This window comes from Mesocricetus auratus, unplaced genomic scaffold (assembly GCF_017639785.1).
Source record: "Mesocricetus auratus isolate SY011 unplaced genomic scaffold, BCM_Maur_2.0 Super-Scaffold_4256, whole genome shotgun sequence".
NCBI classification, from domain to species: Eukaryota; Metazoa; Chordata; class Mammalia; order Rodentia; family Cricetidae; genus Mesocricetus; species Mesocricetus auratus.
In genome coordinates this window covers 46547828-46559522 of record NW_024429182.1, presented here as the reverse complement: position 1 = coordinate 46559522, position 11695 = coordinate 46547828, and the positions used below count along the sequence as shown (strand labels likewise).

The 11695-nt window shown below is 35.3% G+C and overlaps 1 protein-coding gene across 1 annotated transcript; it reads left to right on the top strand.

Moving 5' to 3' along the window:
- The first annotated feature begins 1219 nt into the window (after positions 1–1219).
- On the top strand, positions 1220–2146 carry LOC101829651 (olfactory receptor 5B2-like). The gene has a single exon (XM_005063797.3). It carries the CDS (start codon positions 1223–1225, stop codon positions 2144–2146), a length of 924 nt encoding a protein of 307 aa, XP_005063854.1. The 5' UTR covers positions 1220–1222.
- The last annotated feature ends 9549 nt before the right edge of the window (positions 2147–11695 follow it).

Here is an 11695-nt window from a genome sequence, read left to right as displayed (position 1 = left end):
GAAGTATAATTCATGTCATTCCAGGAGCATGCAACTACTGAAAAGTGACAATACTGTTTCCCATAGTTGATAAAACAAGTCCTAACTAGGATATTCACCATAGATAAAAGGAAATTATTCTTGTTTAAAACATAAAATTGCCCTGAAGGAGTAAACAGAGTGAAACTTTGTTTAGTCATTTACTTTTAATTATATAATTGAGATAAGATAGCAAATGCAATCTGTTTAAATCAGTTTTTGGCAGGTGATAAAGGTGGGATTGCCAAACTTTATTGAGTTCAGAAGTTAACTGGAAGATATATTTATTTGTTGTTCATTTATTTAATTACTAAAGAATTAGTGTGCCTATGAACAAAACATTTTTCTTTCTAAAATTTTTCATGCAGTATATTTTGATCATCTTTTTCTCCTCCTCTAACTCCTCCTAGATCCATTTCTACCCCCAAATGTATATCTTCCCTGTTTCTATTTCCCTCTCAAAAAACCTCATATAATGAAAACCAAACCAATAAAAGAAAACACCAAAAGCATAAACAGTTGCCAAAAAATACCCCCTGATTTACAAAAAGCTCACAAAAAACCATGAAGTTAATTTTCTGTAAGCCAACTCCTGGTTTATATACCCAGTAAGACTGTATTGGAAAAATAAGATTTTATCTTTTCCAGTGTGTATCATTTATAGGTAGCTTCTTGGTTACAAGTCAGACTCTGTGTCCACTTTCCCCTCTCCATGTTGAGGCCCCATCTAGCTTGAACTTATGGATCCTGTCATAGTCTCTGTGAGATCATATCTATATCTGTCCTGTTGTGTCTGGAAGACACTGCTTTCTTGAAGTCATTTATCCCCTCTAGCTTACAATCTTTCCACATTCTCTACCACATAGTTTCTTGAGCCCTGTCAGGAAGTTTGCTGGGTACATCTTATTTAACACTAGGTGCTCCAAGGTCTTTCACTCTTTGCACACTGATAGACACCCTCCCTTTTAAATTGCATGTACTCTTCATAAAATCTTTTTAGATTTAGTAGCATGGGACCATATATGTAGCTAAAACATTAAACTGGCATTCAAAGTCCAGACATTTACAGAGAATCTTTTCAAAGAAGTTGTTACTACAATGATTGTCTACATCTTTTATTTATATGTATCAATTTCATGTTCATTATCATATTATTTTTCTTTCTAATTGTCAGATAACATCTGTAGGCTGTGAGATAACAATTATGAAAAACATGACAGAAGTGACACAGTTCTTCCTCATAGGACTCACCAATGACCCAGGCCTTCAGCTTCCCCTCTTTATCACCTTCTTCATCATCTACATCATTACCCTGTTGGGAAACCTGGGGATGTTCCTTCTGATTCTATTGGACTCTCGGCTTCATACTCCCATGTACATTTTTCTGGGAAATCTTTCCCTTGTTGATCTTGGTTACTCTTCAGCTATCACTCCCAAAGTCATGGCTGGGCTCCTACTAGGAGATAAGATCATGTCTTACAAGGACTGTACGGCTCAGATGTTCTTTTTTGCAGGCTTTGCTACTGTGGAAAATTACCTGTTGGCCTTAATGGCTTATGATCGCTATGCAGCAGTATGCAAGCCCCTGCACTATACCAGCACCATGACTACAGGTATTTGTGCATGGCTGATTACAGGATGCTATGTCTGTGGCTTTCTGAGTGCTTGTATCTATACTGGAAACACATTAAGTCTATTCTTTTGTGGGTTCTATATGGTCCATCATTTTTTCTGTGATATGCCAGCAGTCATGGCTCTCTCTTGCTCTGATAAACATGTTAATGAACTAGTTCTTATTTGTCTAGCCAGCTTCACTATCTTTTTTGCTCTCATAATAATATCACTATCCTACAGCATAATTATTATAACGATAGTAAAGATGCATTCAGGAACAGGGCATCAAAAGGCTATTTCCACCTGTATCTCCCACTTCACTGCAGTTTCTATTTTCTATGGAACAATTATCTTCATGTATTTGCAGCCCAGCTCTAGCCACGCAATGGACACTGACAAAATTGTGTCTGTGTTCTACACCATGGTCATCCCTATGCTAAACCCTCTAGTTTATAGCCTGAGGAACAAAGAGGTCAAGAGAGCATTCATGAAATTGATTCTGAAGGAAAAATAACCATTATAGTTATGACATTAAATATTTTTTGATATAAAATATTAAAATTCATTCTTATCAGGTCTTTTGATATACTGTGTTATATTTTGAACATAGTGCTTCAAGATCTGACTTGTTATTCATGCCACTGAATTTCATTTTGTCCTGGGAATCAAGGAACATTTTGTTTAGAAGCATAAAGTCTGAGTAAAAAAATCTTTGTTTTTTTTAGTTGATTTGTTATTAATACATTCATCAGTTTCTTTGTACTTTCCTCTTCTGGTACAGAGTGATAGTTGATCTTTACTGTGAACTAGACTGGATTTTTTTAAATCTCTGTTGAAATATACCTCTAAGGTTGTTCACTGGGATATTTTGAGTTTGCTGTGCTTTGTTTCAGTGGCCATACAAATCTAATGCATGTCATTAGCTTATCATTTTTTGTACTCACATATTACTTTGTAGTAGATACTACTATGTATGTACTGGAAAAGTTTACTATTCATATTTTCAGTCCCTGGAAGTGTCTTTATTTGAATGTTTGTCATTACTAATTTAATTTCTGTATTTGTTTTGTCTTTTCTGAAGTTAATTTTGTTAATTTGCATATATTCAGGTATTTTATATTTATTTCTGGTACCCAACATGTTGATTTGTAGGTTGTTTAGTGTATTCTGTTATACAGTGATCTGTTTTTCTAGCCTCTGCACAGAATTACAAATTTCAGATCATTAGATAAATGATCTCAAAGAATAAACTTAAATGAAGAATATATTGACCCCCACAACCCTTAGAGGACACATAGGTAGTGTGAAATTTTTGTTTTATATGAAAGTACAGGTACAATAATTTATTCTTTTCTATAGAACTGTGTCAATATGTTCCATACTATTTTATTTCTAGAAAATTCTTTAAGACAGAAGAACTTTGGATATTTTTTGAATTGACTTTCTACAACCTGGAATTATATATATATATATATATATATATATATATATATATATATATATGTATATATATATATCTTATCCATAAGTCTGCTGAAGTTTCTACATACTTATCACTATGTTGATTTATCAAAATTCCATGAGGTTGTAGAGCTGTAAAAAATTTTGTACTTTGGGAAAATGATTAACTTTCTTGAGACATGGTCACCCAATTGTAAAAACTTTTCCTACTAATCATTGACAGGTATGAAAAAAAACATTTGCTATCAATATATCTGTGAATGAAGTACAAGAAGGAGTGTTAATTGCTAGAACAATGAAACTATCGCTGACATAGTAGCTGTAATTTGAATCAACAGCTGATTAAGTATGCTTTGTAATTTTTTTGTTAAATTCCAAGGGCCATTGATTTTCTGCAGAGGCTAAGAGGATGAGCTCAATAGTACACAATAAGGTTGCATACCCATTCATCTTTTAAGATCTTAATGGTGTCATCAACTTCTACAATATTCTAGTAATATTATATTGCTTTTGCTTTAACATTTACTAGGTAAAGGGAGTTGTAGTGACTTCCAAAAAAGTTATGTGAACAAGTTGTGGCCCCTGTCCAGTGTAACTCTTCCAAATATATATTCTAGGACTTAGTAAATAACCATAGGGTGAGTTGGAGACTGATGGGATTAATCTGGAGGAAAACCTAGGACAAGTTTGCAATTATTGCCTGGCCTTCATAAAAACCTTTAACTGGTGAAGTAAAATAAAAATTTTATTCAAAAATTAGTCTTAGTGAAGAGAAATGACCAGTATTTTCTACAAATTCTATTCATATTTTTATCTATTTCATAATTATTCTGATGAAAGGGCAGAAAAATGTTGAGAGAATTCTAGGACAATGATTTATAAATTAATTTTTCACAGTGGTAAGATAACCCAGGTCTTGAGAACAGAATTCAGACAGAAGATAGTAACATTTAGAAAGACTCAGGCTGAAAAGAAAATTGAATTGAAAAACCCAATAACTCAAATAGAAAAATTAAAGGAAAGCATTGCAAGTGGAATTAATAAATAAAGGATAAAATAGAGAATCTATACCAATTAATCAAGTGATATGAAAAATATTGAAATTGTAGGAAAGGAACATACATGGAATGCAAGAGTGAAAAATAACAAAAAAGAAACAAACATTTGACTTATAAAGATAGATGAGGAGAAGAATCCCAAGTCAATGAACAAAACCAGGTCCTTAAAGAGATCATAGAAGAAAATGCCCCCAAACTAAAGAAATGCACACCCATATAGATAGAAGAAGTGCACAGATTACCAAATAAACAAGACAATAAAAGAAAATTTCCATGGAATATCATAGTTAAAACACTAAGTATTCACTCCAAATTACTTTGAAAGCATCAAGAAAAAAGGCAAATCATATATAAAGGAAAACCAATTAGAAGAATAGCTGATTTGTTGATGGAAACTCTGAAAGCCAGAAGAGGCTAGAGCAATGTTACTCAAGTCCTACAAGACTATGATGTGAACACTGATAGAATTCCATGATTTTGGTCTAGTCCTCATAAGTAGATGAAAAAGTACGAGACTCACAAACCAGCTGGGCTGCCACATGCTTCCTGGATTCTGTTTCCCTAAGACCCACCCTGAAACCTAACCCCTCCCCTTCCCATCTGATCATCCTCCCCAGAGCCATCTCTTCCCCATTAATACTGCAGACTCCATTGGCCCAGGTAAAGTTCATACCAGTTTGAAGTACAGGTGAGTGATCTCCTCCCAGCTGGCATCCCCACTAACCAGACCCTGGTCCTCAGGGCACATCAAGTGTCCTGCCCTCCCCATGCACCACATCCAGTGAAGCTTTCCCTACAGCTAGTCTTGTTCTAGAGACCCCAAGCAAGATATTGCTCACTGCCTGATAATACTCCTTGAATCATACCCAACAAGGCTAGACTATAAGGCCTGCCCTGGGCTCCATATTCTGACCTAAAAATTTGGAAGAAAGCTTAGACTTTACATGAGGCAAGGCTGGTCCTAGTGACCACAGATAGGATACTTACAACTGCCTGCTAACACTCCATAAAGCCCTCCGAACAATTCCAGATCACCCCCACCCTTGGGCTCCATATTCTGTCTTTCAACTTTAGAAGAAGACATAGAGTTTAGCAGAGGTGTTGCTGGGTCTAGGGACTCAGGGTGCCAACATCTGCAGTGGAGACACTCTCCTGGACCTCAAGAATTTCCAGTCACTAGAACCCTTGGCCAGTTAGGCCAGAAGACTAAAGAGGAAACAGAAACCAAGGAACAAAACACACACTCAACAAAGACAAATGTAGGAGTCATCACCTAGACCCTTAATTATCTCAAATCCAGAGGGATAAATGCAATGATTAGAGAAAGGCCAATATGTCACTATCAGACCACAATATCCTATAATAAGACCTGAAATTTCCAATGCAGCTGAAGCATAAGAAAATGATCTTAAAATAACTTTATAACAATAGAGGTACTTAAAGAGAAAATGAAAAAAAATAACTTAAAGAAGTTGAGGAAAAGACACATAAAATGGCAGAAATCAATAAATCCTTCAAAGAATGACAAGAAACCACTCCATCCCAAAATGAATAAACAAGTGAAAAGAACAGTTCAAGATATGAAAATGGAAATAGAAGTAATAAAGAAAACATAAACTGAGGGAATTAGGGAAATAGAAAATGTGGGTACATGAACAGTTACTACAAATAAAAGCATCATCAACAGAATACAGGAGATGGAAGAGAGACTCTCAGATATTGAAGATATAGCAGAGGGAATATATTCATTAGTCAGACAAAATGTTAAATGAAAAAAAACTTCTAACACAAGACATTCAGGAAATCTGGGACACTAGAAAAATAACACACCTAAGAAAAACAGGAAAAGAGGAAGGCAAATATTCTCAGGTCAAAGCTCAGAAAATATTTTTAACAAAATCATAGCAGAAAATTTTCCTAACCCTAAAATGGACAAGCTTATAATGGTACAAGAAGCTTACAGAAAACTGAATACACTGAATCAGAAAAAATTCCCCTCTTCATATAATAATCAAAATACTAATCATACAGAATAAAGAAAGAATAGTAAAAACAGCAAAGGAAAAAAGCCCAGTGCTATATGAAGGCAGACCTATCAAAATTACACCTAACTTATCAATGGAGACTCTAAAAGACAGAAAGGTCTAGAGAGACATCTTGCAGACTCTAAGAAACCACTAGTACCTGTCCAGACTACTACACCCAGACAATTTTTCAATTACCATAGAGGAAACAAAATTCAAATTCAAACAATATCTACCCACAAATTCAGCTCTATAGAAGGTATTAGAAAGAAAATACCCAGGAAAACCAGGCAATAGATAATCCCACTCCAGCAAAACCCAAAGAAGGGACACACCTGTAAACACACACACACACACACATACATACATACACACACACACACACACACACACACACACACACACACACACACCACCGCCACCACCGCCACCACCACCAGCAACAACAAAATAACAGGAGTTTATAATCACTGGTCATTAATATCTCTCAATATCAATGGAATCATTCACTAATAAAAAACTACAGCCTAGCAGAATGGAGATGAAAATGGGAACCATCCTTCTACTGCATACAAGAAACACACTTCAACGTCAAAGCTAGACATTAACTCAGAGTTAAAGATTTGTATAAAAGTCTTTTCAAACAAGTAAACCTAAAATCAAACTTGTGTAGCTATCTTAATAGCTAAGCAAATTGCCTATAAAACAAAAGAGATGGAATAGGGCATTTCAAAAGCATCAAAGGAAATATCCATCAAGATGTTGTCTCCATCTATGCCCCAAGTATAAGGCACGCACATTTGTAAAATTGTTAAAGTTTAAATAACACACAAACCCCTACACATTAGTAGTGGGAGGTTTCAGCACCTACTCTCACCAATGTACAGTTCATCCAGACATAAACTAAATGGAAATAACAGACATTACTATTCAAATGCAACTAATCTATCTAAGGAGCATGTCATTCAGAAACAAAAGCATATACCTTTTTCGCAGCACCTCATGGAACCTTTGCCAAAACGGATCATGCACTTGGTCACAAAGCAAGTCTCAACTGCTACAAAAACTGGAATAATCTGTTGTATGACATCAGAACATCATGGACTAAGTTGCCTACAGTTTTAATTTTTTTCTTTCCTAGAAAGGAAAAGAGGATCCTCCGGTATTCCAAATGAAAGAAATATCCAGAGATGTCAAAATCTACATAGTTTTTTATTCTTCATGCATTATCTTCTTTTTATGGTTTTTGTTTTTGTTTTTACAAGACAGGGTTTCTCTGTATTGTTTTGGAGGCTGTCAGTCCAGCCCGGCCTCAAACTCACAGAGATCCGCCTGCCTCTATCTCCCAAGTGCTGGGATTAAAGGCGTGCGCCACCAAAGCCCGGGCATGCATTATCTTCTTAAATAACAATATGCTGTATGTCCATTTTTCGAAGAGTTAATTTGTGTATTTGCAGGATTTTCACTGTTATCTCTTTCATTGCTGCCTCCTGACTAAAGATTTTCTGTCAATCTTTATGCATGGCTAAGGATAAACAATCATAAATAAAGTTATATTAATCGACTTTTAATTGATATGATTTCATGTAGACATATCTTTTTTTTCTTAAGTCACAAGTGATAAATTTTATGAGATATGCAATCTTTTCATTTTTGCTTTTTAAAGCATGTGTGGCCCTTCCTTTAAAGGGTGAGAATTAACAGAGGTTCAGAAGTTCATGGATATTACTGCTATTTCTTCCATTCTCCATGTCTCAGAGAATGTAAAAATGTTCTGTTAACTACCTGAAAATGAACTGTATAACCAGAATTCCATGGCTAACTTGATTATGTCACATTCAAACCGTGGAACTATCCTTGCTTCCAATGAACTGGTAACCTTATATATTACATAAACATTGGCAGTGCTAAGTGCAGTTCACAGAAAAGGAATTGGGCAGCAACACCTACTGTGTGTTATATTAAAGGAAAAAGGGATGATGAAAACAGTTTATTAAATAAAAAAAGGACTTTGGGCTCCCCTCCCACAATGAGGGATGCTCTCTCAGCCTGGACTCATGGGGAAGGGCCTACGTCCTGCCCTGAATGAAATGACAGACTTTGGATATCCTCATGGAGAGCCTCAACCTCCCTGGGGAATGGAGTGGGGATTGGATGGGAGAGGAGAGAAGGGAGAGGGAGCTGGAATTGACAGGTGAAGCAAGCTTGTTGCTAATTTAAATAAAAAATTATTAAAAAAACATAAAGTGGAGTAAATTTATATGTCAATATGGAACTAAAATGGAACTTTAGTTTTAAGCATTCTTTTAACACATATGTATGAAACAAGAACCGGTAACTATAATTTTTATTCATTTCATATTTATATTCCTATTAATACTGATAAATAAGCACACATAAATTAGGTGGTGGTGGCACATGCCTTTAATCCCATCACTCAAGAGGCAAAGGCAGGTGAATATTTGTGAGTTTGAGGCCATATCCTTTAATAAGTATCTTCTTAGAAGAAGAATAATTTTTTAAGAGTTTGAGAGAAAAACAAGAACACAGTCAACTTGAAAATCTAGCAGCTGCTGGTAAGAGGGAGACGAGAAAAGGGAGAAAATCATATTTTTGTATGATGTTCAAGAAATATATCATGTTCAACAGTGTTGGTTTTAAGACCGCTGCATGGAAGAAGAGTGGGAAGGATGTGGAGAAAGTATGAGGAATTTTAGAGTTTCTGATAAACTATGCTTATGCTAGTATCAAATACATTGATAAAGAAAAAGAGAAAATATATTTATTGCTAACTCACAGCTTTAGAGGGCATCCTACTCCAGGACAAAAGACTGTACTATGAACACATTCTTAGTAATAGAAACAGAATCCTGTAACTCAAGTAATGCTGAATTCTTGCAAAGGCAAACATACAATCATATTTTATATTATTTTCAATTTAATTAACATTCCACTTGGTCTCTGATACTTGGAAATCTGAATGGGTTAAATAGCTATGTACCCAAATCAAAGACTCACATCTCATACTTGAGTAACATAAATAAATTACTTGATTGACTGTGCTTCATAATTTACATGAAGGCAATGATCACCAAATTCTAATATTGTTGAGAGGACACATGGAATGTATATCGAAAGCACCAGTCTAGAGCAGCCATTGGAAAATGAGCAACAGAGAAAGTGAGTTTTAATGAGCTCATAGGTAAATTAGGAGATCATCTACACATTGTTTTTATCAAGTAATTAAATAGTCTCCATCTCTTTTTATGAAGTATTAAAAATTCAAGCATGGGTAGTAGATCAATTAGAAATCTTTAAATTCTACCACATGTAACCTTTTCTATTATTACTACATCTAATTTGATTTAGGGATAGGTCACTTCCTGCAACAAGGAAATGAAAGATGTTGTTCAGATGTTATTTTTTTTAACCGTTGGTGCAGTAGAAAATTACCTTCTGACCTTTATGGCCTATGACCACTATGATTCAGTGAGTAAGTCCTGATCACTATGATTCAGTGTGTAAGTCCCTAAATTATGTCACTACCATAATTGCATGTCTGTGTACATGGATTATTGCAGGATGATATAACTGTGGTTTCTTGAATTCCCAAATCCATACTAGGGTCACTTTCAGTCTCTCATTCTGTGAGGAAGATGTGGTCCATCATGTTTTCTGCAATATGCCTCCAGTCATGGTGCTGTCTTACTCTGATAGCTATTCAAACAAGATGATTCTTATGATTCTTGTGAAGCTGTTTTCACTCTCATTGTCATATTAGTATCCTATCTAATGATTTTTATCACAATCCTAAAGATGCACTCAACTTAAGGACATCAGGAAACCATTAACACCCGTGACATCCATTTCACTTCTGTTTCTTATTTCTATTGGACTGAAATTTTTATGTACTTGCAGTCTAGCTCCAGTCATGCCACAGACAAGGAAAAACTGTGCTCTACACCATGGTCACCTCCATGTTGTATCCTTTAGTCTATAGCCTGAAGAATAAAAGAAGTCAATAGTGCATTCAGAAGGAATATTTCAGAAAGAATGCCAAAATGACATTTGCAATGCATTGCAATGTTGATTTTACACATTTGAAACATGCAATATCTTGATTCATTTCAGATTTGATTTTTTATCTATTGATCATTTATCTATTTATTGTCTATATATCCTTCTATTAATCTATTCATTCTTCTATATATTTATCAGTTATCATATATCTGTCTATGCATCTATCAATCATCTATCTACCCACCCATCTCTCTCTCTCTCTCTGTGTGTGTGTGTGTGTGTGTGTGTGTGTGTGTGTGTGTGCCTGTGGCATTCCACATCACTCATTTGAAAGTCAGAAGACAGATTGTGGAAAGCTGTTCTGTTTCTACCACATAGGTTCTGAGGATCTAACTTAGTCTCTCAGCTTAAGAAAGTAGCATATTGATTTACATTTAAAACTGTCCAATTTTAAAGGAAACTCCAATTTCCCAAACTACAAATGTCATTGCATATGTCCAGAAATGACTGTCTAGGCTCAGCTTAAGGTAGCCTTCTGGTGGACAGGTAAAAGCCTAAGGTCAACATTTTCCAGGAAACTGCCAAGAGCCAAAATTGCCACTGCTTCCCTTCTATATTTGTGCATGTATCACCTTCACTCCCTACACACCTATATTTTTTATGCATTTTAAAGTTCATTACAGCCTTATGGTCCTTTTCACCTCCATAACTCCTCTTCCACTATGATAATTCCCAGGCTCTTGTAGGCCGCAGTTTTCCCTTTTCCCAGATGCCTGTTGGTTCTATATATGAGATAAAAAATTTCCCCTGGCCCCACTATTGTCACTATTAGCTTTCTTGCTACTTTTGCTTCTTTTGCAAATAACCATGACCATGCCCAGTATGCTTCTTTCACTCTCTTCTCTGTACTCTTTCAGATGCCTCTGGGTGTTATCTCTTATCTTAAATACCTCCTCCCCCCCAGTCATAGAGCAGTCATTTTGGTGGTTTCTCTGCTGCTCCTTTGTTTACAAAAACCAATTCTGAATTCAGTTTCCTGATGATACCTTAAAGGAAAACAGATATGCAGATTCATAGAACTAAAATGATAACGCTAATGGTGCTGGGGTTTTCTTATCAAATACAAAGAAAAAATATATATATACTAGTTCATCTTTCATCAGTTTATTTCTACTGTGTGTCAGTGAAATGTTTGTAAAACAAGAACATAAAGATCTACACAGAAGTTCATGAAAAGTCCCTCAAGTGGGATGACACATTGACAGAGATGTGCCAGTTTTTCAGACTGAAATGCATTTTGCCTTTATGTGATAATATTATGATTTAGTTTAACTATATTAGGTAATACTTTAATAATGAAAGCATTCCTGTCAAATATGGTGACAAACACATGGATTCTCAGTAGTAAAGAGGCTGATATGCATGGCTTAATTATTTGAAGCTAACTTAAGTTACATAGCAAGATACTCAAAACAAAAGACAATCCAATGGGGAAAATAT